At 40.9% G+C, this 27,318-nt stretch overlaps 2 protein-coding genes across 6 annotated transcripts; both read left to right on the top strand.

The window, feature by feature from the left end:
• Positions 1-7,715: 7,715 nt before the first annotated feature.
• Positions 7,716-12,262, top strand: tubb5 (tubulin, beta 5). Of its 2 annotated transcripts, none has more exons than XM_031744229.2 (5): positions 7,716-7,872; positions 10,357-10,465; positions 10,726-10,836; positions 10,922-11,166; positions 11,278-12,262. In XM_031744229.2, exons 1-5 carry the CDS (start codon positions 7,816-7,818, stop codon positions 12,088-12,090), a joined length of 1,335 nt encoding a protein of 444 aa, XP_031600089.2. In that variant the 5' UTR covers positions 7,716-7,815; the 3' UTR covers positions 12,091-12,262. The 2 variants fall into 2 exon arrangements, with proteins under 2 accessions (XP_031600089.2, XP_031600090.2); XM_031744230.2 differs by having other exon boundaries at positions 10,729-10,836.
• A 1,784-nt stretch (positions 12,263-14,046) lies between these two features.
• On the top strand, positions 14,047-27,096 carry mdc1 (mediator of DNA damage checkpoint 1). Of its 4 annotated transcripts, none has more exons than XM_031744157.2 (12): positions 14,047-14,121; positions 14,811-14,948; positions 16,203-16,763; positions 17,565-17,643; positions 17,785-19,025; positions 19,509-19,571; positions 19,675-23,015; positions 23,489-23,626; positions 24,536-24,718; positions 24,809-24,934; positions 25,538-25,648; positions 25,778-27,096. In XM_031744157.2, the coding sequence occupies exons 2-12, from the start codon at positions 14,813-14,815 to the stop codon at positions 25,979-25,981; spliced, it is 6,183 nt and encodes a 2,060-aa protein (XP_031600017.1). In that variant the 5' UTR covers positions 14,047-14,121; positions 14,811-14,812; the 3' UTR covers positions 25,982-27,096. The 4 variants fall into 4 exon arrangements, with proteins under 4 accessions (XP_031600017.1, XP_031600016.1, XP_039475142.1 ...); XM_031744156.2 differs by lacking the exon at positions 14,047-14,121 and adding an exon at positions 14,462-14,574; XM_039619207.1 differs by lacking the exon at positions 14,047-14,121 and adding an exon at positions 14,472-14,574 and having other exon boundaries at positions 14,784-14,948.
• The last annotated feature ends 222 nt before the right edge of the window (positions 27,097-27,318 follow it).

Raw genomic sequence — 27,318 nt, forward strand, 5'->3', positions numbered from 1 at the left:
TCTGCGACCACGCCCATCCTCACGCTGACAGTGACGTAAGTGTGTCTGTTGTCATCTGGCGGTTTAGAGCGACAACTGCACCTCCACCACATCTATTTATCTATCTAGCAAAGAATTTATGATATCATGATACAAGGTTATAATAGTTAACTTAAACTAAAAGAAATAAAGAAACAACTTTTGAAAAATCTAAAAACACAGAATAAATATTCTTAGTTTTAATATTTGTAATTTTGGTTAAAAACACTATAACTTGCCTGATGAGGCAATGATGAACGTGTATTGAGACATTGGATGTGTACATGTTGGTGAGTCACCCACCTTTAAAAAGTTGTTTTTTCACAGTAATACCTGTGATGATTTTCCTAAGTCTTGCCTCTGACATACACTACCGGTCAGTTTGGACACACCTTCTCATTTAACAGTTTTTCTTTATTTTCATGACTATTTACATTCTAAATTCTCACTGAAGGTATCAAAACTATGAATGAATACATATGGAATTATGTAGTAAACAAAAAAGTGTGAAATAACTCAAAACATGTTTTATATTTTAGATTCTTCAAAATAGCCACCCTTTGCTTTGATTACTGCTTTGCACACTCTTGGCATTCTCTCGATGAGCTTCATGAGGTTGTCACCTGAAATGGTTTTCCAACAGCCTTGAAGGAGTTCCTAGAGATGCTGAGCACTTTTTGGCCTTTTTGCCTTCACTTCATCCCAAACCATCTCGAAAGGATTTACGTGGATTTTAGTGACTGTAGAGGCCAGACCATCTGTCGCAGCACTCCATCACTCCCCTTCTCGGTCAAATAGCTCTTACACAGCCTGGAGGTGTGTTTAGGGTCATTTTCCTGTTGAAAAATAGATGATAGTCCAACTAAATGCAAACACGATGGGACGGCATGTGGCTACAGGATGCTGGATGCTACACCCCCACAAACCATCACACCTCCTCCTCCATGCTTCACGGTGGGAGCCATGCATGTAGAGGCCATCCTTTCACCTTTTCTGCGTTGCACAAAGACACAGCGGGTGGAACCAAAGATCTCAAATTTGGACTGATCAGTCCAAAGCACAGATGTCCATTCCTTCTGTTTCTTGGCCCAAACAAATCTCTTCTGCTTGTTGCTTTTTCTTCAAGCAACCATAAAGGCCTGATTCGCACAGTCTCCTCTGAACAGTTGATGTTGAGATGTGTCTGCCACTGGAACTCTGTGTGGCATTCATCCGGGCTCTAATCTGCGGCGCTGCTAACTTGTGATTTCTGAGGCTGGTGACTTGGATGAATTTATCCTCAGCAGCAGAGGTGATTCCCGGTCTTCCTTTCCTGGGGCAGTCCTCCTGTGAGCCAGTTTTGTCGTAGTGCTTGACGGTTTTTGTGACTGCACTTGGGGACACATTCAAAGTTTTTGCAATTCTCTGGACTGACTGACCTTCATTTCTAAAACTAATGATTTAATGATGTCATTTCTCTTTACTTAGCTGATTGGTTCCTGCCATAATATGAATTCTGTCAGCTGTGTACCAACTTGATTTTGCACAACATAACTGATGGTCCCAACCCCATTAAGAAGGCAAGAAATTCCACAAATGAACCCTGACAAGACACACCCGTGAAGTGAAACCATGTCATGTGACTACATCATGAAACTCACTGAGAGAAGGCCAAGGGTGTTCAGCGCTGCCAACAAAGCAAAGGATGGCTACTTTGAGGAATTTAAAATCTAAAACATATCTAAAACACTGAAACTAATACAAACTAAACTAAAATTAAACATTTTTAAACATTTATTTAAAAAAAAAACAACAACAGGAAAATCCGATGTGGAAACTGACTAAACAGAAACAGAGAAAAAAAACATCAAAATGAAATAAAAAAAAACATACAAATGAGAAAACACAAAATTTTAATAACTATGTCAAGGTATTAAATTAAGCTTTTTGCATTGTGTTTTGTTGTATTATTTTTTATTTTTTATTATTTTTATAGTATTATTTATTGTTATTTATTTATTTATTTATTTCTATTTTCTATTCTATTTTTCTGTCTCCCTCTGTTATAGACTGGTAACCACTCCGAGGTGATCCCTAATTTTTGACAGGGATAGGCCACAACACCCCGAAATAGTAGTTATGAAAGGGATGAATAGATCTTTTATTCTTTTTTTCCTTTGATGTTATTTGATTCTACGGTACGTTTCTTTACGTTTTGCTTGGGAAATGTAAAATAGGTGCAAGGATTTACTGAAACATGTAAAAATATATGGCAATAAAGTATACATTATATTTGTAAAATTTAACCTGTTTTAAATCAATATTTGGTATGATTACCTTTTTTCTTCACAGCCTGAACTCTCTTATGCAAAGGTCTTGTAATTTCTTTAAGTAGTCTTCAGGAATAGTTTTTCAGGCTTCAAAGCTCTTTTTTGGATGTTGGCTGTGGATGATCTCACACTGCTTCAGTATTGTTGAGGTCGGAGCTCTGGGGAGACAAATCCATGACTAATATTATTAAATGGTAACTGTTTTTCTGTCTAGCTATGCGTTTACTGCATTGGCAGCTAGTTTGGGATCATTTTTATGCTAAAAAATGAAGCTGTGAGGTCATATTGCATGGTGGGTCAAAATCCGATGGTACTTTTCTTTGTTCATAATTCAATCGATTTTGTCAGGATCTCCAAAACCACTGACTGCAGTGCAGCTCCAAACCATGACAGAGCCTCCACCATGTTTCACAGATGGCTGTAGACACTCTTTGTTGTACCTCTTTTATGACCTACTCTGCACATACTAACAAAAATTTGAACCAAAGTTTCAAATGTGGATTCAAATTCTAAAAGATCTGTTGCCCCTGCTTTCCAGTCCAGTTCTTGTGTAATTTGGCATTTTTACCTGATCCTTTTTTCTCCATTTCCCCTTCTTGACAGCCATCCTTCCACTGAGACCATTTCTGTCCAGACTTCAGCCAAGAGTAAGCGATTAGCTGAAGGTCTGGATCTCTCAGGTCCCATGTTAGGCTGCCAATATAATTCTCCTATTTCTTAAGAACATGATTTTAAAATATTGTTCATGTGCTGTGTATTGTTTTTAGGCCTACTACTTCTTTTTTTGCCATCTAATTGACCAGTTCTGTCACTTTTTCAAAGAACACACTGCACACCATGCCGAGATATGCTAAGATTTCAGGTATTAGCTTTTTGAGATTCAAATTGTTGGTGTAAAATATTATTTTATGCCCATAAAACTGTGTTGTCTTTGGGACATTTCATAGATTTGACTGAAGAAAAGTGAACAAATTATATGTTTTTGTAACGGGCTGCTAGTACATTTGTAATTTAAGTATAATAAGTATATTTTATCTTAAATTGATTAACAACATACCTGGACAGGTCTAAACATTTACTTGGAACAAAGGGACATTCACTCATTTGTAGCTAATTAAAAAATAACATCAGAATCAAATTACTAATATTTTTCCATCATCATATCATCTATACTACTTTTCCAAATAACTGATAACTGTAATGGAAGTACTGTACACTGGTATGTGTTATGTACAGTATTCAGATATGAGAGTAATAATTTGCACAATCAAGCCACACTGATAGAGATTCTTATATCCAAAGGTGGGGAACAAAATCTAAACTATTTTAAAGATTATAAAAATTAAAACAAGTTAATAGTCCAGCTACATTTAGTGTTTCTCATTTGCCTTGATAAAGTTATCAAATACACCTTAATTTTTGCAATACTGCAAGTGCATTTTTGTATACAATATAATATACGGAGAGCAACATGTGAGGAATAACCTGCAAAACCCATAACTTGTTCATAATCCTTAGTTTGTCTCTTAAATGTAAATATTAACTACCATGAATATTCCATGGCTGTCAAAGTGGCAAATACTTTTGCCACTAATTATAAACATACAGTCTATGGTTTAAAAAGAAGATGAAGAATTCTTGGCCATGTAATCTGTGTAACAGGCAATGCTGTGTATTCTGAATTCAGACTATTCCTACAAGAGCAGCTGGTATGTGCAAGCTGTTGCCCCTGTAAATGTTTATCTAAGCACATTTGCACTTGTTGATAAATTGTGTGTCGGTTAAGCTCATTACTTCCACTAGTAGGCAGTGTTTACCATTGCTTGAATTAAGACGTGACAAAATACCCAATCCTAAATTTTCAAATACCAACAAAGGCATCAGTTAAGCAGACTCTATTGATGAATTTAATAAAATGTGGGCTTTGGAGGTGTTTCCAGATACAGGAACTGTCACACCTGAAATATGATTGGACAAGAGTACTGTTAGTGTCAAAGTGTCCAGAGCCATTGAATGACAGTATAAATGTGACTAGACCAACTTATTAACTTTATTCATGGATTTTACTGAAGTACACTTTTAAAGTACTTTTACTGCATATAAGCATCGGTGCTTTTTACTTCTGCTCTGTTATAGTTTGGATAAAAATGTTGTACTTTGTAGACAGGGTAACACTTTATAGTATGGCCTTTGACTAAGGGCTTAATTGCCCTCTAATTAAATGGAAATTCAATGTATTTTATGTAATTATATTTACCTGCAAATCCTTAAAGGTAGGTACACTAGAAGAAGGGCTTAACAAGTCAGGTTTTTAGAGCAAACAAAAAAATAATTACACTGTAAGTAAATATAAGTAGTCTCTAAGTAAATTAAAGTAATGTGTTGGTAAATGTAAGTAGTCTGTAAGTAATTTTAAGTAGTGCCTAAATTCTGGGTATTTCACAGAAAATGAAACACAGATTATACTGTAATTAATAATGACTACCACATACACAATTTTAAGTACTACTTTCTTGGTAATTTTGTGGAAGCACAAAAAATATTTCCCCATCTTATATTCTATGTACACTGTACTTTTTCAGGGCGCAGGCCATATTATGGGGTGGCTCCATCATTATAATCTCACATAAGCCTGCAAATTTTGATGGTATTTATTTTTTTTAGTCCTTATCAGATTATTATTGCTAAAGTAAAAGGGCAATTGAATAATAGAACATGTGTCAGGTACATACATGGGCGTAATTTCCAGAGGGGTTAGGGGGGTTATGACCCAACCAATATAACCCCCAATAAAATTATGAATTATCTTGCATAAGTAGGCTTTTGATTTGCTTTACTCATTTCAGTTATTACCAGCAAAATAGTTGCATGTTTAATCATCTGGGAATTTACTCAGATTTATTTATTTATTTAGACAGAGATCTTGACACCCCCCCCCCCCAATGTTCAGCACAAAGTTACGCCGATGGGTACATAATGGATATTAAATAAAGAGGTAAAACAATAAGATGTTAAGATGTAAAATGGCAAAGTTAAACTACTCCATATTGCAGCTCACACCCCAAAAACTTATTTACAATGTGAGATCAGGAAATATCAATATTTTTGTGAAACATTACAGTCAAATTGCTCGCTACTTAAAATTACATATGCAGAATGTACATTTATTGTTTTGTTTTTGTTTCCTGTAAAAACCTGATTTGTTACCCCCTTATTCTAGTGTGCTGACCCTTAAGTATTGGTAGGTAAAAATATTTACATTGTAAATTCAAATAAAATACATATTAAACATATTAAAATTGTATGTAATTACAGCAGAATTTTGCTCTTAGTCACAGGCTGTATTATAAAACGCTACTATACTGCATACATTTGTGTTAAAGTTTTAGTTACTTATTAGTTTGCAGCTTTTAAAATATATATTTTCATCATCGGGGCATATTTTTATGGACCAGCTACCCGGCCTGGTGACAATATAATGGTGATATACATATTAATAAATCAGTAATGATGAATGATCCGATTAGAAAGTGTATATGATTCTGAAAGGGGGCATTGTGCATGAGTACTTTTAGTCATTGTTTTATATTATTATGTAAGCAGAATTATTACTTTTAGCCAAGTAAGAGACCTAAATACTTGTTTGATCACTTTGTGATACAGATATTAAATAATTTAAAAAAACAACAGCACATTTTTCAGGCTCTTGTGCGTGCCACTTTTCCCATAATATCGTCAAGAAATATCTTTCCTGTAAGTGTCCAAGCAGTCAAGGGATGTACAGGCACAGGTATAATTTTCAAAATATGTGTTTTAATATACCCCGAAAAGACAAAAATAATCTCAAAAACACAAAATAAAGAAAATAAGTTACTCTGAGAAAGAGGTACGTCCATGAAACAGACCTCTACTCAAAGCTACTGCTTAACAACTGAGAAAGTTTGACTTATATACTAGTGGAGTGAGCCATTTTAAATTCAAAGGCAGACGCCACAATAACTACATTTAATATAAAGAAACAACACGGTCACACCAGGCAGTTCACTCCCTTTGATTAGTCTCTGTATTTAATCCAGCTCCACCCTCAGCCTCCTCTTTTACTCAAACAAAGAAGGATGAAGGCAGCCTGCAGGTAACTCAAAAAATAGAGAAAAAATAATAATACAATTTTATGTATATGTGGTTGCTGGTACAGTGTTCAGTGCAATCAGTGGTGTCAGTAGTGTCATAATGTGTAATAAAAATAGATTAAACAAATGAATCGAACTCACTTTTGGTATTACAACTTTAACGACTGCTTAATTAACTTAAATGTTAGATTGTAAGATTTAAGGTTTTACACTCCCACCTCAGGAGTATCTCCACATGGAGTCTGAACAAATATTATCAAATTATTTCAAGTGTGTGGTTGCTGGTACGACCATCACACGTCTATTTTCTTAATTGCTTGTGCAAGTCAGGGATGCAGGGGGCCGTAGAATATCTCAGCTGCAGGGTGAAGGCAGGATACACCCTACACTGTAAAAACATATATTTTCATTTTAAAATGGTACATAGCATTTTTACAGATTCATTGTAGGGCTAAGTAACTATTAATCTAAAGTGAAGCTAAATTTGATTGCAGATGCATTCACAGCTAGTAACAATTATGCTTAGTCATTTACCCAAATGTGCTGAAAGTGTTCTTTCTGTCTTGAACAAGGAAGAAAATAGAGAATAGAACCAATGCAGTGGAGGAAAAATATCAATAAAGTGTGCCATTTTCTAAAGATCTGTCAAGACTATTTCATAGCCTATACACATTAGCATTCTTTAGAAGCAGTTTATTTTCTGCAGTCCAATGCAAAATATACATAGATTTGCTCCTGTTTTCCTGACATCATCTGCTGAGAGCTTGGATCAGAGGCCTGGCACACCCTTCCTACACAATAATTCCTACCCTTTTCACGTTGTCTTGTGGTGGCTAATAAGTACAGCAATGCACACATATGTAAACTATATGTAAGGTATTGCAGCTCGTTTGAACATGAAGCTAGAGAAAGGCATCAACATGCTGTTGTTTCAGCAGCTAGTCCTGATGAACCGTCTGACCCCATCTTGTCCCCATTTCATCTGTTTCCTCTGCAGAAGCAGATACAGTAATAGGTTGTCGTCATCCTCTGGTAGCTAAAACAACTGTAATGTATCTTTCTGCCATTTTTTTCCAGACACCAGCTGGTAACATTCTGGTCAATCCATATATCTAATTTCCACTCCCAGATCTGCAGCTGCGAGGCTCCTCCTCCTCCTCCTCCGTGCTACTCCTCTCAGCCAATCCCCGTCTGCGGTAGCGGTGTCTGGCCACGCCCAACCCTAGCCTAGCTCTGGAAACGCTCCAGCGATATAAATCCATTGTCCTGCACATTCACACCAGTCTGCGGTAGGCTCCTCGTGCTCAAGAAACAACTGCCTTTTTTTTGCTACCCATTGTAAAACTTTCGCATCCATAATGAGGGAAATCGTGCACATCCAGGCCGGCCAGTGCGGTAACCAGATTGGTGCCAAGGTAAGAAAATAAAATACAAAGAATTTATGTTCTTAAAAGAAATAAAATAAATTCTGTGTTTTTCTGTCACAATTCACGTTTAATAATCAGGACATAGTTTAATCATTCGGCTAGTCTGGAAAAGAATTCTCAGTGAAGACAAAGGATACCCTTTTCTTTTTATGCACCATATATCTTTTAGCATATAAATATAACTGTAAATGTCAAGTGATCACTTTTGTGTGTGCTTTTTTTTGACTAAATCTTGTGCACTGCGGTAACTGGTGGGTGGGTGTGGAGCAGCAGAGCGCAGCCGCTCGTATTGAAGTAACGGTATAACGGGGCGCTCTTGTGTCTCGACTGGTTTTTGTTCACACAACGCCGGGCGTGTCTGCGTCCCCGGCACTTCAGATTCAGCTGACCTCAAGACACTGTCTCGGGAAAAGAGACAGAAAAAGGGAGAGAGGGAAAAAAAATCAGTCTATTCTTTACTTGTCAGATCTCCCCGCACTCGGGTTTCTTTGTCTTGCACAGCCAGATATGACTGGTATTCCAGACAATGAGTGGGGAGCTGGGCTTGAGAGGCCTAGTTATCCCCCCGCTAAAGACTGATGGATCAATAGTTCATATTGATTAGATTATTGATTTGGCAAGCTTTAAAGGAAGACTGCAGTTTGGGGTGCTTGGAAAGCAGAAGAGCTGTGGAAGGGTGTGGCATGGATAATTGGTGAAGAAAAAAATTCTCCCTTTATTTATTTATTTATTTATTTATTTAAAAGCTGCATATTAACAAAGACGCGATCTAAATACTTATAATCAAGATTCACGTAACTGCTTTTTTTTTATCAAATTTTATACGTTTTTGCTGCATTTTAATTCTATATTCCAACAAAAAAGGGGGAGGGAGTCAAAGTCTGCATAGGCTCAGTTCATCACCCACCCATTTTTATGGTAACAATTGCAGTCAGCTACAATAGGTCAGATAATGAGTGGCCCATTATTATCCCTGTTTTACTATCTCCTTTTGTTCTACAGCTGATCATTTGCCACAGACAGCATATGTTTAAGTAGAACAGTAATCTCGCCCTGCTATTTGGATGTACTGTAGTTTAAAGTCTACACTAACAATGGTCCATATTTTGCAGGATGCATCATTACTGCCATGATGCGCTGCTGACAGATGTTCTGTAAAACAGGGCCTGCAATCAATGTCTTTCCTCCCCTAACCAAATTAGGAGAAGGGTGGGGGAGGAATGGAGGAAACAGCTGATGCACAGTGGGTGAAGTCACTGGGTTCTCAATTGACTTAATGTGCAGTTGCTGGCAATGTCTTGGTAGACTAATTTTAGGAAATAAATACAAATTGTGCCCATTATATGTAATTCTATTTAGTATTTATTGCAGTTGCACCAAAATCAATTGCAGTAAAAAAAAATTTAATTAAGTTACTACATTCAATTTATACGCGCCTCCTTATTTAAGCCCGCTGCTCCATTATTTCCTTTGTGTTAATGATATATGATGTAAAGATAGCTGCTGGTAGCCTGGAAGTGAGGATATTCTGGATTCCACCCCCCAAGGACTCATTGACTCAGATGTCCAATGGGTATGATTGACAGAACTGCTGAAGGGCTACACTGTGGTGAATTAGGTCAGGGTGTGGCATTGCTTTTCTGCTTATTGTCCTCATTCTTTCACTGTGGTTATTTTCAGTCTTTATCTACTCTCGTGTCACTGTAGCTGTCCTAGCATTATTTTTCTTTATTCTTGTTTTTGATTTTGTGCTTCTTTGTTCTGCTGTGTTGATCTTATCTTCCCCATATTAGGGTCACTTAATCATTTTTGCTTTACATGGCCTTATTTAGATGTCATGATACTTGGTCCACAGCTGACTCCCAATCTCTTAAGCAGTGCTCTGCTATACAGCCAGCTTATCCAGATTATTCCAAATCCTCGTATTGCGCTGTTAGCAGGAAATCACTGGCTGTGTTACAAAGAAATGTCTGAGTTGGACGATATCAGAAAATATAGTAGAGTAATACGCACTGCCAAGATTTAATACATAAACACTCTAAAAGATCTGAATGTAGTCTTTAAAGAGTGAACAAGACATGAATTCAGATCTGAAGGCAGTCAGTATCTTCAGTGTCGTCTGACTGGTTGCAAATGGATTTTATTTGCAGGTTGGCCCGCAGACGGATCTGTAGCGCCTTTGTTCCTCCCTCCTTTGCATTTTACATATGAAAGAACCGCATTCTGCTAAGTCATCACTCGACACTGACGGAAATGTCAAAAGCAGCGTTGTTGGGAATGGGTTCAGATATGGCTTGCTGAAAAATGGAAAAATCCTGTCATTTCCATCAGAAAACAAAAATGCAAACCCACTGCTGTTTTCCTCATTTTCACCCCCCACCCCCCAATCCCATAAACCGCAAATCTAATGGGTAGATGTGTACTTTCATTGCAAGTAAGTGTCATGTGATACCTTCCATTTTGTGTCTGTAGTTCTGGGAAGTGATCAGCGATGAGCATGGCATCGATCCCACGGGGACTTACCATGGAGACAGTGACCTCCAGCTGGACAGGATCAGTGTTTACTATAACGAGGCCACAGGTTAGCTGTCTTCCTAACAGCTCATTTTAATAAGTGAGGGTATATTATATATGGGTTCATTTTTAACTTGACAATTTAATTCCAAAGTATGACACTACATCTCTTCTTGCATTCTCATCTCTACTGTACTATTACTACACCTTTTCACCTATATCCAAAGGTCATTCCTTATTGCATTATTGAGCTGGTATTTTTTTTGCCCCCTTTTCTTTCTACTTCTCTCTCTGTCTTGCTCTCCTCTTGTCCTCTTTCTCGTGGAGGAGGTAAATACGTGCCTCGAGCCATTCTGGTGGACTTGGAGCCTGGCACCATGGACTCTGTGAGGTCTGGACCCTTTGGTCAGATCTTCAGACCTGACAATTTCGTGTTCGGTGGGTGCCTTAAAGACATATCTCATGCTCCTTTTTGATTTAAGGAAAAATGTTACTCACTTGAATGCCACTCCTTTTCCTTCAGGTCAGAGTGGTGCTGGAAACAACTGGGCCAAGGGTCACTACACAGAGGGAGCTGAGCTAGTGGACTCAGTCCTGGATGTGGTCCGCAAAGAATCAGAGAGCTGTGACTGCCTGCAGGGCTTCCAGCTCACCCACTCTCTTGGTGGTGGAACTGGATCTGGTATGGGAACCCTGCTCATCAGCAAGATCCGTGAAGAGTACCCAGACCGTATCATGAACACCTTCAGTGTGGTGCCTTCCCCCAAGGTAACATCTCCTTGTGATAGCACATGATAAATTTTTGGTTTTAATTATAGTTTCTTTGGCCCGAGGTTTCTCCTAAGATCTTGAAACTGAATAGAAGTTCTGTGTTCTCAGGTGTCAGACACTGTGGTCGAGCCTTACAACGCCACCCTGTCGGTCCACCAGCTTGTAGAGAACACAGATGAAACCTACTGCATTGATAACGAGGCTCTGTATGACATTTGCTTCCGCACCCTGAAACTAACCACACCCACCTACGGAGACCTTAACCACCTGGTGTCTGCCACTATGAGCGGGGTCACCACCTGCCTGCGCTTCCCTGGCCAGCTCAATGCCGATCTCCGCAAACTGGCCGTCAACATGGTGCCTTTCCCTCGTTTGCACTTCTTCATGCCTGGCTTCGCTCCTCTGACCAGCAGGGGCAGCCAGCAGTACCGCGCCCTCACAGTTCCCGAGCTCACCCAGCAGGTCTTTGATGCCAAGAATATGATGGCCGCGTGCGACCCACGCCACGGCCGCTACCTGACAGTTGCCGCTGTGTTCCGTGGCCGCATGTCCATGAAGGAGGTTGATGAGCAGATGCTCAATGTGCAGAACAAGAACAGCAGCTACTTCGTTGAATGGATCCCCAACAATGTCAAGACCGCAGTCTGCGATATTCCACCCCGCGGCCTCAAGATGGCCGTCACTTTCATCGGCAACAGCACTGCTATCCAGGAGCTGTTCAAGCGCATCTCCGAGCAGTTCACAGCCATGTTCCGCCGTAAGGCCTTCTTGCACTGGTACACAGGTGAAGGTATGGATGAGATGGAGTTCACTGAAGCGGAGAGCAACATGAATGACCTGGTGTCCGAGTACCAGCAGTACCAGGATGCCACTGCAGAGGAAGAGGGTGAATTTGAGGAGGAAGCTGAAGAGGATGCTTAAAGGTCAAGATGTGAAGGTCAAGAAATCATCGCCAAAACAGAAAATAATCAAAACGGAACAACCACAAGTAACCAAGAAACCAACATAGTGTCAAGATCACTGCTAGAATAAAACTTTAGTGTCTGTTAGTTTACCCTTGTCATAAAGTGCAAATAAAGTTGTTGACTGAGAACTCATTTGCCTCTCATTCATCTTCGCACATACAGGATTCTCATCAGTTTAGCCAGTTGGAAAGTAAGATCCAGGCCCTCTCGGTGCAGTATATAGTAGGCTAGATAGAGCTGCGAGTTACTGGAATATCTAATGTGATGTAATGAAAGGGTTTATTTCTGCTCCATAAGCATTATGATGGCTAAGGGCCCACATCCATTTGCAACATTCTGCGCCAACCCACATTCCCACAACTATCCCGGCGTTGAAGAGATTGCACCCTGGCAGTTTTTAGATGACATTAACATAACACCAGAGAAAGTAGGAGGGCATTTGCTGGTTGAGTAAGCTACTAATTATATACATGTGAACAATGTTATTTGAGATGTTTACATTTTGTAGGGAACTCATAAGAGCTATTTCATTTTGGGGATTTACAGTAAAAGTTTTGACAAGAGGACTTATTTTTTTCCCTGGAAATACAATTAAAAACAGTTTGACAGGTAAACTCCACATCAGGGGTGGAAATTACAATATCTTACAATAGAGGACAGTTCGCTACAATACATCAAGATATTGATGTAACTGAAGGAAAAACATAGCATTTAAAACACAGAAAGCAGGAATTAAGGATTTCTTCATTGCATTGAGGTGTACAATAATGTGTAAATGTCTTGAGCCACACCCATTTCTTTATATCATGCTAGGGAAATGTGAAATGGGTACAGTGATTTATTGGAACATGACAACACACAAGGAAATAGGGTAATTATGGAAAAACAAATGTTTTTACAGTTCTAACCTGAACTGTCTTAGGAAAGCTCGCCTTTGGATTTTGGCTACCTTTTATTCCATTCTCTGTGAAGATGATCCCACACCGACATTGTGTGTTTTTCTGTCCAGGTATGTTTTTACTGCATTGGCACCACTGGCTAAAATGCAGCCTCAAACCAGGGCAGAGCCTCCAGTCTTTTAAAGATGGCTTTAGACACTCACTGTTGTAGCTCTCTCTCTTGACTTCCTTCTTAAAAAAAATTCAAATTTGGATACACCACTCAGTAAGACTGGTCACTGATTACATCACCTTTTTTTCCCTGTTTCCCTTCCATAAGAATGGCATCAGCCATCCTTCCACTGAGTCCATTTATAATTTGTTTTTCTGTAAGTAATATATAATAAATCCACAACACGGGAAGGAATGCAGTTTATTGCTATCAATATTATACCCCACCACTACAGTGCACATCATCCAGCATAAACGCCCTTAGTTTTTTGCATTCAGTGGATCGGCTGTCATTACATACACATATTCCAGTTCATAAAGGCAGAAAACCTTTACCCGTAGAGTTTTGCTAAATAAACAATATTTATCACTCCGTTTTTTTAATGTAAAAACATTTACTTTTAAATAGTAATACTGGCATTGCATCACTAACACAATCTGGATATTATTTTATTTTAAACACTGAGTAATTAACGAGTTCATATCATTTTAAATCTTTGTAAAAACATCCAGTAAAGCAAACTGGTCCCTGTGCGGCACCACGGCGTTATGTTTGACACCCTTGGTTTAGCCCATATTGGTATGGGCTAAACCCATATCAGCCCATAATGGTATCACCCAGTCTGCGTGGTTAAAATGGTGCAAGGCGCCAAAATTAATGTATGATCGCTGAAGTCCAGAGGACATGTGGGCCAATCACAGACATATTAAGAATGAGTGAGAAGTTAGTGTCCAATGACAACATACTATAGCTTGAGTGATACTTATAATGGCCAATCGTTTTCGGTTAAACGCCTATTGTGGGCGTGGTTAATCACTTCCAGGACGCTCATGAACATTTTTGTTTATCTATACGGGACAAGGAACGGCGTGCGAAGGTGGGTGTCCGAGTACGATCTTTTTCTTAGGTTTAAACTTAATGCACCGTCACTGCAGGCTAACACCGGACGTCAGTTAAACAGTTTACAGTCAAGTCACCCATACAAATCACTTTACTTCCTTCATAGATTTCAAAGTAATTAAACGCGAAAGTTGGGAATATAATTCTCCTGAAAGTAGGAGCAGAAAATGGTCAATTACATATGCCTCGTTGCTACTAATAATCGATTTGACAGCTGGGTTGCAGACACATAAAATCTGTGATATCGATGGTTGAATCACACAAACTAGCGGTTAGCAGATTTTGTCTTCATATTGACCGGAAGTGGTATTACAGGGATGCGATTTTAGAGGAGACTTGTCCATACACATTTGATAAAAGTTGCCTCCGCGTTGTTTAACGCTGTTTAGATCACTACACATTGGGTGTTTGCAGGAATACAACGGCACAGGTACTGTTAGCTAGTCAATAAGTAACGATGAACTTTAACTTAACGCTATGGTGGGTGGGAGTCAATTAGCCATTCAGGCTAACGTTAGCTGCACAGGTTTCTAATTAGGCTATTCGATCTTTGTTTTAAAGCCCTGTTAAAACTAATGTTACCTTAATTATACGTTAACATTACAGTTTATGTATTATGTTACCCGTGTTTATGTGCAGCACTCTTCCTGTCTTGCGCTTTGCCAGGAATGGATGCTACTCAGCTGATCAGTGACTCAATCTTGGAGTCAGATGAGGAAGATAATGAAGACGAGATTGAAAATAAAAGGGGACGACCGTTGGCTAAACTGTGCATCTTGAAAAATAAACACATACCTGAGGCAGGTGAGTGGCTAACTGATGTTGTTTTTACACGTGATCTGCACAGTCTGGTACTACTTAAGATAAGATAGCCTTTATAAGTCCCACACGTGGGAAATTTGTAAATCTTGCATACAGAGGGGGAAACATTTGATCCTTTGGTGAATTTGCAAGTTTGCTCAGTTACAAAGAAATGAACAGTCTCTAATTAGTATGCTAGTTTCATTTTAATAAAGAGGGACAGAATATAAATACATTACATAATATTTGATCCCCCTTAATAGTTAGTGATGAAACTCTTGTTGGCTAAGGATCAACATGGTCCAGTGCATTGACCCATTAATTCGGTGAAGTTGTCCGGTACCCTCAGCATTGAAACAGCCCCAAAGCATAATTTTTCCACCTCCATGCTTGACTGTGGAGATGGTGTTCTTTGGGTCGTACTCTGCATTTCACTTCCGAATTTCACTGCCAAAGAGCTGAATTTTGGTTTTATCTGACCACAGCACTTTATCCCACACCTTCTCTGAATCATGTAGCCGTTCACTGGCAAACTTAAGACGAGCCTGTACATGTGCAATCTTGAACAGGGAAGGCAAGATTTCAATCCATTACAGTGTAGTATGTTATCAGTGGTGTTCTTGCCTGCTTTCAGATCATTAACAACCTCCTCCCATGTAGTTTTGGCCCAGCAGTTGTCACTTTCTCACCAAGCTTTTTGCTGATGGTCTTGCAGCCCATTCCAGCGTCTTGCAGGTCTAAAATCTTGTCCAGGACATCCTTTGACAGCTCTTTTGTCCTGCCCATGTTGGTGGAGCGATTGGAGTGTAAAAAATTGATTCTTCTGATTTATTGTAATGTTGTACACAGCCAATCTGCAGGTGCAAGAATTCTGGTTGGATTTAGGAGAATCAAATACTTACTTCACTCAATGACATCCAAATCAAAACTTGTAATGTTTTTTTTCCCAGGATTTTGGTTAATGTTCTGTCTCTCTCAATTAAATTGATGTTTTATAAACAAATAAAGTAAAATAAACTACACAAATAGGCAACAAATAGGGAAGCCAGTTTTGGAGTATGCAGTTTCAATAGTATTTGCCAGTAAAAAGCTGAGCCGCAGCATTTTAAACCAGCTGCAGTGACATACTGACACTCGAATAAAGACGCTGAAATGAAATGAAAGCATAAATAAATAGATCTGAACCAGAGAAATGGCTTCACCTTTCTGACTATATATCTAAGTATATCGTTAATGATGATGCTCTCTTTCACACAGAGTTTCCCCTCTTTTTGGGTGATAATGTGCTTGGCCGTGACCCCAACTCCTGCACTGTCCCCTTGCTGGCGTCCTCAGTGTCCAAACAGCATGCTACTATCTGCCTTTGTGTGTACCGGAGACATGCCTGTCGCAGTGAAGTGGACATGGAAGCTTTGGTTTGGGACTTAGGGAGCATGAATGGGACCCGCAAGGGCCGCTTAAAGCTGACTCCTAATGTACGCTATGCCCTCAGTGAAGGTGACAGTTTGGTGGTGGCGGACATCCCGTGTCAGTTTGTCAGCTGTGGCGTAGACTCTTCTCAGGGGGACGCAAGCTCTCCTCTGAGACAAAATTCAGGGGTAAAGACCAAGTTGCCAGATGCCTCGGGAGAAAAGGGAGATGACACAAGCATAGACAGCAAGAAATGTGTCAATGGAGGGGCAGAGACTCCTGTCAGAGCCAGCTGCCTGACCTTTGAGCAAACTCCCCATCAGCCACAGGGGACCTTGGTCCCAGAATCTGACTCAGACTCAGACAGCGAAACAGGAGTAAGAGGAGAAAGAAGACGAAAGACTCTAGGTTTGTACATTATGTAAATATTTATCATCATCATCATCATCATCATCATCGTTTATTTATATAGCACTTTAAAAACACACAAGGCTGACCAAAGTGCTGAACAATAGAAACATAATAGATACCATAAGAATAATAAATACGATAAAAATAATAAACATAATAAACATAGCAAAAACAATAAAATATAAGTAAATACAAGTCAGTCAACCACTGAGTCAAAAGCCAGTGAATAAAAATGCGTTTTCAATCTGGATTTAAAAACCAGCACTGATGTCGATTGCCTAATGTGAAGAGGAAGGTTATTCCAAAGCTTAGGAGCCACAATAGAGAACGCTCGGTCGCCTCTCAGTTTCAGCCGTGATTTGGGGACTGAGAGCAACAGCTGCTCAGCTGACCGGAGCGAACGAGTGGGGACATAGGGCTTCAGCAAATCAGACATATATGCAGGTGCCAGACCATTTAAAGATTTAAAAACCAATAAAAGAACTTTAAAATGAATCCTAAATTCAATTGGAAGCCAGTGCAGGGAGGCCAGAACTGGAGTAATGTGCTCAAATTTCCTTTTACCAGATAAAAACCGTGCCGCAGCATTCTGTACTAATTGCAGGCGTGTCAGAGTGCCCAGTCCAACCCCAATTAAAAGGGAGTTACAATGATCCAAGCGTGAGGTTATAAAAGCGTGGATGACAGTCTCCAAGTCACGCCTTGAAAGGAAAGGTTTAAATTTAAAGGTATTTATAACTATTGAAGCTATGCTTTTTGGACCTGGTGTTTACAAGATCACTTTTATTCTCTTTGTAGTGTCTGATTCTGACTCCCATAAATCCAGCCCCATCAGCTCGTCATTCTTGAGTCCCCCAAACAAAGTTGTCCCTGAAAGGTATACCTATAAAAATAAGCTATTTATTGGTATTCTTTTTGTAACTGTGATTATACTACTGGCTTAGCCATACCCCATTAATATATATCTTTGACTTGTTCATTGTAAGACCTGTTAATTTGTTTTTTCCCTGTTCTACAGTGACAATGAAAGCCCCATCACAGTCTCTTCCTCCTCTAAAAATAAACCAAACAGACATGACAGCTACACCACACAGGAGACAGATGTAGATGTGGGGCGACAGCAGTTGGAGAAAAAAAAAGTAGTTGCATTTGTGGAGGACAGTGAAGAGGAGGAAGAAAGAGCAGTGCAAGTGGGGACAAAGTCTCTGAAAGGGGGTTGTCACATGCCAGTGGAAAAGGAAAGCAATGCCAGTCTTACAGAAGACGATGAATTGTCAACACCAGCAGTCTCTACAGATGCAATCCCTGCATTTAACATGGACAGTGACACTGATGTGGAGGGAGAGGACGAAGAAGTGGCATCAGCGGGGCCTGTGACCTTGACTACAAACCAACAAGTTGATCAACCTCCAAAGACGGCCCAGTTTCACATGGACAGTGACACAGATATCGATGAGGATGAGGATGCTTCAGGTAAAGCTCCCAAAGCTCTGCCTTCCTCTGATGAGAACGCCAAAACTCCTCATGCTGTTTCAGTTCTTCCGCCTGAAGGCGTCACCATGGACAGTGACACTGATGTGGACGATGATGCGGTCGTGTCAGACGCTGCCACAAAAGCAGGACCAACAGTATGTCAGAGTGCGCACACAGCAGACTCTGCTTTTTCAGTGCAGCCAGAAGATTTTCACCTCCACAGTGACACTGATGTAGATGAGGACGAAGAGGAAGAAGCAAAAAATAAAACAGATGAAACACCTAATAAATCAGATATAAAGCTTACAGCTCTTAAATCTGCTCCTGTGGCTCCTGACAGCCTGCAGATAGAGAGTGACACGGATGACGAGGCTCTCCCTGTCCCTGCCACCAGTAAACCCTCAGTGGTTGCTGCTGTTGCAGATTCACGCCCCACTGCAGGTGCAGACGCTGATTTGGAGATTCTCTCTGACAGCGACACAGATGTGGAAGATGCATCTCTTCTGGCTATACCTGTTGGTGTCACAACCATGTCAGCTTCTCCGAGGCCAACTTTGAAAGCTTCTCGGGCAGATTCTGATGCAGATACAGATGTGGATGAGTCTAGCGTGCCCCCTGCTGGGGATGAGGCTAAACCAGCTGATGTTAAAGTCGACGGCGATACAGAAGATAAGAAGTCAGATATTGGAGAAGGTGAGGACCAGGTGCCCGGGCTGCACGGGGAAAATACACCTGGGTTGCTGGCTCCCCTTCTGCAGAACTGCTCCACTCCTGTGCAGATGTCAGGTAATCAATCAATCTTCAGAATTCATTTAGACTGCAAATATCTACTAGTCTGTTTTATTGCATTACCTTTCTAAATACTTTGTTGATTCAGCAACTAATTATATATGACATATATCAGTGGTACAGTTGTAGGTGAGACATAAAGCCTATTTGTGCACTTTAAGGATAGAACTAGCCTGTGATGTTACAGTGGTCTCTTTACAGGATATCACAATGACTTCTAATGCAGTAATTACAAAAAATACAATCTAAAAGAAATATAATCAGATAAAATAATACAAAACATGTGAAGTGTATTGCTGGTGCTCAAAAATAAAGACACAGCGCCTGCAGGAGAGACGTTTGAAATGAAGAAATCAATCTGTTTTTAAGTGAGTGGACTTGAGATTCTGTGTTAACTTCTTCGATCCAATTGTGTAAAGTGTTTGTTGTGTTGCGATGAGAAACCATCAAGTTTAAATTGACTTTTACTTTGGATTTCAGATGAAGAAGTGGAAGACATGGAAACTCAAGCCTTCGTCAGTCCCTCTTCAGGTTCATTAAGGCGTGAGTAAATGACTTTTATTAATGTCAAATGAGTCTGTTTCAAAAACATCAGCGATATCTTGGGAAAATATTTATCTATTAATTTTTTTCTCTTGGCCAACAGGAGCGGCAGTGCCTGCTGTAAGACCTGTAGTATTGTCTCCCTGCTCAGACATCCAGGAGGAGGAGGATTTTGCTGTGGCTGAGACGCAGTCCTTTACAATTCAGAGCCGTGACCGTGAGAGCAGTGAGGAACCAACCCAAGCTTTTGTACTTGAGTCTTCTTGTGATAATAAAAATGACCAATCTACCAAAGGAGAGTCTTTCCAGCTGGGACTGTCTGACAGCAGCCACCTGCAGTGTCCAGACCAAGCTTTAGCTATGGAGAACACCCAATCTTTTGTTTCTGTGGAAAGGGGTGTGAACCTGGAAGATACCCAAGCATATGCAGCCATGTCAGCTGCAGACAGATCCTCTGCAGAAAATGACGCGAACCTGGAGGCCACACAGGACTATGTAGAAGATGAAGAGCCTGAGCGATATCAAGTAGATGTGGCCTTAGAAGCAACGCAGGCATATGTTGCAGAGCCGTACAGTCACGCTGAGGATGATACAGATGATGATACTTGTGAGACTCAGCCTTCAGACTTTACTGCTTCTTCTACTCTTGCCATAGCAGAAACCCAACCAATGTTGCCTATTGCAGGAGAGGAGGATCTGGCAGCTGAAAATCCAGTTTGCTCTGTTCAACAAATTCAGCCGAGATCCCTCAAGGAGGATGGTGCAAAGGCAGCTCAGCCTCAGGAGAAGGGCTTCAGCGACGCTCAGTCTGTAACTGAAACTCAGCCCATGTGTACAAGTGACAATGAAGCAAGTGATGATGAAGGCTCATTTCCAGCTCAGCGAAACAGAACAGCAAAGCCACTGCCACCTGAAGAAGCGCAGACACAAGATCTCACTTGTTCAGAGTTGTCGCTTTCTGAAACCCAGCCCATGGCTACATGTGACGATGATGATGAAGACTCAATGCCAGGCCCGAGAAAAAGGAAAGCAAAGCAGCTTCATCTCGAAGAAGAGGAGACGCAACCTGTCACAGACTCTGAGCTTTCCACTGCTGAAACCCAGCCCATCGCTGCATGTGACGATGATGATGAAGACTCAATGCCAGGCCCACGAAAAAGGAAAGCAAAGCAGCTGCAGCCTGAAGAAGAGACGCAACCCCTTGCTAGTTCTGAAGGCTCTGCTCTGGAAACTCAGCCCTTGAGTACAAATGAAGGCCAGCAAAGTGATGAAGAGGATGTGATTGCATGTCCTCGGAAAAGAAAAGCAAAGCCACTTCAGCTTGAAGAGGAGCAGACGCAGCCCCTCGCTAGTGCTGATGTTGAAACCCCGGCAGTAGTGACAGGTAAATATGATGTTAAGGACTCAATTCCAGGTCCACGGAAAAGAAAAGCAAAGCAGATGAAGCTTGAAGAGGAGACACAGCCAGTCGATAATTCTATAATTACGCCTGTTGAAACTCGACCCTTGACAACAAAAACCAGATTATCGTCTTCAGAAGAATCTGAAGCTGGAACCAATGGAGCTTGTGTTCGAAATTTAAGAGTGACAAGAGCAAAACCGAGAGAAGAGGAAGATCAGGCGGAGTGTCCTGGACCATCCAGGAGGCAGACTAGAGGAAGAAGTGGAAAATCTTTGTCTGATGGTGACAACAATAAGGAAATGGTAAAACAGGCTAGAGGGAAAAAGATAACGAAGCAGCAGAAACATGATGGTGAGGAAGAGGATGAAGTACCTGTAAGAGAAAGAAACAAGCGGGCTGTGAATAAGAGCCTGATAAATCAACAAGAAGATGGGAAATCTAGAGAGGAGGAAGATGGTGCAGATCTCGGACAAGAAAGAGAAGAAAATGATAAAGAAAGGACGACTGATGAAAGAGAGAAGGACGAGATAGAAAGGCAACTCAAGGAAGAGAAGTTAGAAACAGAAAGAAGAGTAAATGAAGAACAAGAAAGATTGCAGGCTGAAAATGCAGCGAGAGCAGAGAGAGAAATCAAGGAGAAGGAAGAACAAGAGAAAATAGAGTCTGAAAGGATTGAAAGAGAAGAGAGGGAGAGGTTGGAGAGAGAAGAAAAAGAGAGATTAGAAAGGGAACGAAAGGAACAAGAAAAAGAAATGGCAAAGAGGGAAGAAGAAGAGAGGCTTGAGAGGGAACAAGAACTGCAAGCAAGACTCGAGAGAGAAGAAAAGGAAATGGAGGAGAGAGAGAAAGTGAAGAAAGAAAAAGAAGCCCAAGAAAAACAGTTGAAAGAACTGGAAGAAAAGAAAGAGGAACAAGACAAATCCAAAACGCCTTCAAGAGGCCGAAGAACGACCAGAAGAACTATTGCTTCACAGAGCACAGCAGAGCCAGACCAAGACTCAACTGTATCAACCAATGACGATTTCCCAGCAAGGAGAACCAGATCACGCTCAAACTCCTCCAACTCGGTCAGCTCAGAGAGGTCTGCTTCAAGTGTCCACGCCCAGGAAAGCAAGGGCAGAGGGAGAGGGCGAGGGACGAGGAAGACCAGTGAGACACCCCAGACACCCGTCGCCAGAAGCAGCAATCGAAGGACCACTGTGGCTGCAGGAGCCGTAGAGCACGAGCCTGACTTATCTAACTCACTAACCCCTGAGGTTTCAAGCTGCAGCGTGAGCTCTCATAACAGAGGAAGAGGAGGCAGGCAGCGAGGAAGAGCGAGGAAAACAGAACATGACCCAGACTCTCTCCCTTCTGTTGGTCAGAGTCAAAGTGATCAGCATTCAAGCCCTGCCAGGGGCAGAAAGGGCAAGAAAGCAGAGTCCTCCTCCAATGAGGCTCTCCATAAAAATGGTAAAGAGGACTCTCAGCCGGCTACGACCACTAGAGGGCGACAACAAGCCAGTGCAGCTACAGATGAGGAAGACCAGTCGAAGCAAGAGGAAGCATGCACCAGCGAGGAATCACTACCTAAAAGGAATGTCAGGGGCAGAGGTCAGAGAGCAGTAAAGAGTGAAACTGTGGCGAAACCAGTTGCTCCTGCGGTCAGTGATGATGATGATGAGGCTAAAGATAAAAGAAAAGCAACGAGAGACTTGGAGGCAAATACTGGAGCAGATCTCAGCTGCAGCAAAGGAAAGGAAAGATCTTCAAAAATGGCAGAAAAAGACAAGGAAGAAGTAAAAGGCGAAACAAACGATGAGATTCCTGTTAGTTTACAAGGGAAGAAAAGAGGTAGAGCATCTACCGCTCAGGCAAAGAAGAGAACAAAAGAGTCTCTCTCAGAGGTGGAGGAGGAGAGAGAAAAGATGGAGGGTGAGACTGTGGAGAAAAAAGTCAGAGGTCGACAATCAGCGGTCTCGAGAAAGAAGAAAGCGGAGCTGGAAGAAAGTGGCACATCTTTAACCGCTACAAATCAAGATGCAAATTTGGAGGCATCAGAGGTAACTATTGCTTCACTTTTAAACATACGCGGCTAAATGGAAACCATTAAGATGCGGTTTTGATTGAAACAAAAATGCATTAACATTGAAGGGTAAATCAGATGAAATGGAAAGCTGAGTAGTAAATAATTAGTGTCGAGAAGTTCTGTTGTGAAGGAAGGCTTTTACCTTGGCTCAAGGCCATGGTGCATTTTCCTCTCTGAGTCAGCCTTTTCAATATTGATGTACTACCATCAACATGAGTTACTCTCTCTGTTTCCTCCACTTTCTCTAGAGCAGTCTAACCTGCTCCGCATCACTGCTAATGAATTAAGTGGTTTAGTGGTCATCCAGTCACTTCCTCCACTTACATTTTATGGTGTTTGCTTTCTTTACTCTTTGTGTTGTACCATCTTCTTTGCATGTTCCATACTTTGCCCTTCGCTGTCTTCAACCTGTTTTGTTTTCCCTGTCTACCCTCTCCCCTATAACAGCCCCAGACTCCAACCAGCAACGCATCCCGGAAGCGGCAAGCTCCTGAAAATTTCTCTCCTGTGGCAAAGAGTCCCCGCTCCTCCTCTGCATCCCCAGCAGCAAGTGGTCAACTACGAATTGCAGGCCAGGCATACAAGGTCTCTGTGGTTTGGTTAGCAAAACACGCATTTTGTGTTTAGGAAAGAGAAGCTCATACGGTGGTAGCTAGGCTGATCAAACCTAGCCTAAGACATTTGAATCAGTGGCAAATCCTATATTTGTATACTTATATACTTGATATCATATTAAGAAATGCTATTGTAAACTGTCTTGGCCTCTCCACAATGCTCTCAGTCATATTAGTGACCTGTAGCCAGTGAACCTTATTATTTATGGAAAGTCCACCACGTGGTGCTAGCATTACATGCTCTTCCAGTCTTTTGCCAATTTTTCCTGAAACATGCTGCTGGCACTACATTTAAAATGAGTGCATATGTATGTTTACAATTACAGTTTAATATAGTGTTTAAATCTTTTGGCAATTCATCAGTCTTTAGTCTTATAAACATCTTACTCAGTGTCCTAATAGAATTGTAAAATTCATGTTGTGGTTTTGTTAGCATCATATTATCGATGAAGCTTTCAGAAGTCACCGCTCCTGCTCAAAACGTTTGGATATTTGGATGAATTATAATAAACTAAAAACATAACCTCCTCCATCTAACCTCTGCGCACAGTGGTCTATTATAACAGCAGTATCTACTCATCCAAATCATTGAAAGTAAAAGTATTTCACTAAGCGTTGCATTCACACTTAGAGCTGCGTAATCAATTTGTGCAGGGTTAAAGTTATTTTTGGTTTGTTCGTGCAGATGAGAGCAGGTGTTTTGAGCTCACGAAATCATTGTTCCGCTAACCTCCTGCAGCTTGTTCTGAAATTTCAATCGACTCTGAGACATGACTGTAAAATGCATGACAGTGCTTTTCTTTGAGAGAAATACCTCATTTCACACCTCCATTTTGCCTGCATGGCAGATTAAGTTGACTTGAGGCTTTTGCTTTCACAGGTTCTGTTCACGGGGGTGATGGATGAAGCAGGGGAGAAAGTGTTGGCGCGCTTAGGCGGCAGCATGGCTAAAGGTGTGGGAGACATGAACTGCCTTGTGACTGACAAAGTGCGCAGGACTGTCAAATTCCTTTGTGCTCTGGCCAAAGGCATTCCAATCGTCACTACAGACTGGCTGGAAAAGGTACGTTTGCAAAACTGCAGTCAGAAAGTTCTTGCTTAATTTATTGCAGATGTATATTATGATAATAGCCACCCTTCTTTTCTGTTTTAGAGTGGCAAAGCTGGGAGCTTCCTGCCTCCCTCCTCTTTTATTGTTGAGGATCCTGAGCAGGAGAAGAAGTTTAATTTCTCCTTGCACAAGTCTCTAAGGATTGCCAGCAGCCAGCCTCTCTTAAAGGTACTCACTCATTTTTCTTTAGAGTGAGAGGTTGACAGTGTGCCATTAACAGTATTTCCACTAGCAGACGGCACGGGGGTGGTGCATGATGTTTTCGTGATGGGAACCCATAAACGTTTGAGTCATCCTCAGTCTAAATCTGGTTTAATACTTCCCTTCGAGCATTGTTTTGAGCCGAGCCTTTTTATTGTTAGCAGTGTTCAAATCTTCAAAACAGCTGACTGTGGATTGTTTATCATCATTCTGTGGCTTAGGGGAAAGTAATTTGATATTTGCTGTAAATATACTGATTGTGTTGCATGTATTATATTTCTCAGCTTGCACTATTTCATAAAAGCTTGTAAAGGCATACCTTGTTACAACATAATACCAGCTAAAATTAGACACATAATATCAAATTTCAATCCCAGGAGGCTTTTACTAAATTTCTTGAAGAGATTAAATAAAAATAGATCCACTCATCCATCTATTTTCTTGGGCTTATCGGATTCAGGGTTGCGCTGGAGCCTATCCCAGCTGTCCTGGGACAAAAAGCAAATAGACCATTGGATGTATTCCAAATAAAAATAGAGCAAAATGCTGTGCCTTCTTTCTTTTGCTCAGGGATACGAGGTCCATGTTACTAGATCGGTTAAGCCAGAGCCAGTTCACATGAAGGACATCATTTCCTCCAGTGGAGCTACCTTTCTACCAAAGATGCCCTCTTCTAATAAGGTACCAGTTAAGCTGAGAGCCCTTCTCTGGCCAAACATTACATGAAATAAGTCTTTACTTATGTTTATTACCTACATTTTAATTCCTCTTCTATTTTCCGTCACCCCCGTCTCCCTCTCTGGCTCTTAGCCTAACACTGTAGTGATATCCTGCGAGGAGGACTGGCCTCTGTGTCGCCTGGCTCTGTCTGCATCTCTCCCTGTCGTCACCGCTGAGTTCATCCTCACAGGGATCCTGCAGCAGAAACTCGATTTTCAGTCCCACACACTTTCGCCTTCCACAGCAAATCTACAACCTGCAGGTGGCAGAGGAAGGGGCAGGAGGAAGACTTAGTACTCCCGGAGCAAAAATACAGTGACTGTCTGTGTATGAAATCTTTAGCTGTGAGGTTTGTCCGTCATTTCTGGATACACTTTAAAACTGTAGACCGGTAAAACACCTGTTAGCTATTGGACTGTGAAAGACTGTATTGAATGTATTGTCGATTGTCCACTGATGTAAATGTGTCATTTACAGACGCCGTCAGTGCTGGAAGAATGTGCATTATTTGACTGTCCATCATCAAATATTTAAAGCTAATTTTACAACTTTCCAAGAGAATGAACTGAGAAACAAACAGAAAAGGGAGCTAACTTAAGACATTTTGGAAGAATGGTGAAAACTTTCTTTCTAACCTTGTTTGTGCAGTCTTTTTCTTTTGCCTTGTACACACAAACACATTGAAACTGTTAAAGCTACCTCCCCTCTGCTTCAAACCCTTCTTTTTTTATGTAGAAATAAGCAGAGCAGGAAATTAACACTGCTAAACTGCTGGTACCCTCCATGTGTGCTAACTGCTTCAGCTCAATCAGCCTGTTTGGCAGGTAACCAACCTTGAAGAGGGAGTTTGTGTAAATCATGGTGGATGGGAGAATAGATGGTGTCTGTTATGGAATCCAACAGCCTCGTAGTCAGTAGAGGAAAAAAGCTCGTTTCTGGCCTACATAAGAAGTTCATAGTGCCTTTTTAAATGGAGATAGTCACGAAGCTACCCACGTGTCTTTCTGGTTTTTTTTTTTTTTCTGTCTCCATTAACCACCACCATCTACTCCATTAAGGCCTTATCCCATCCTGTTCCTCCAGAGAGAACAAGACAGACTGCAGATGCACCTTCTGCATCAACGCCTTTATGGTGTTTGTTCTCGCCATCGATGTCCGTTTGCTTTATATGTGCATGTTTTTTTTGTGTACTTTGTTTTTTCGTGTAATGCGCAAAGCTTGATTACTGACCCACTGTCACTGCTGTGTCACTGGTGTTTTAAAGATGGTAGCTTGTCATTTTTAGAACTGTTAGCCTATTAATGCCTTAACTTGAAGTCTGTCTTTGTATCAAATAATGAGATGTCTCCATTATGAATGAAAAACATTAAATATTTTCCAGCTGTAACCACACTGAGCTGAGTTTAACATTTCACAGACTGAAGTTTCTAAATCCAGAAATTGACTTTCAAGTTAAACCTTTTTGTTTTTTAGTAGATTTGATTGTCATTTTAGACTACTGAGGACCTCATAAATGAAGAAGGGGGTAGATTAATTGGGAGGAGCAGAGGATTAGTGAGGAGGACGTGAGGGCAGCTATGAAGAGTGGAAAGGGGGTTGGTCCACCTGTGGAGGTGTGGAGATGTTAAGGA

Source organism: Oreochromis aureus, linkage group 11, assembly GCF_013358895.1.
Source record: "Oreochromis aureus strain Israel breed Guangdong linkage group 11, ZZ_aureus, whole genome shotgun sequence".
In the NCBI taxonomy this organism is placed as follows: Eukaryota; Metazoa; Chordata; class Actinopteri; order Cichliformes; family Cichlidae; genus Oreochromis; species Oreochromis aureus.

Excerpts from the sequence above, each read along its gene's own strand:
- tubb5 (XM_031744229.2), top strand. The coding sequence starts at position 7,816 with ATGAGGGAAATCGTGCACATCCAGGCCGGCCAGTGCGGTAACCAGATT. Across the intron at positions 10,466-10,725 it reads TTACTATAACGAGGCCACAG|GAGGTAAATACGTGCCTCGA; the intron begins GTTAGCTGTCTT and ends TTTCTCGTGGAG. Across the intron at positions 11,167-11,277 it reads GTGTGGTGCCTTCCCCCAAG|GTGTCAGACACTGTGGTCGA; the intron begins GTAACATCTCCT and ends CTGTGTTCTCAG.
- mdc1 (XM_031744157.2), top strand. The coding sequence starts at position 14,813 with ATGGATGCTACTCAGCTGATCAGTGACTCAATCTTGGAGTCAGATGAG. Across the intron at positions 24,719-24,808 it reads CTACAGACTGGCTGGAAAAG|AGTGGCAAAGCTGGGAGCTT; the intron begins GTACGTTTGCAA and ends TTTCTGTTTTAG. Across the intron at positions 24,935-25,537 it reads GCAGCCAGCCTCTCTTAAAG|GGATACGAGGTCCATGTTAC; the intron begins GTACTCACTCAT and ends TCTTTTGCTCAG.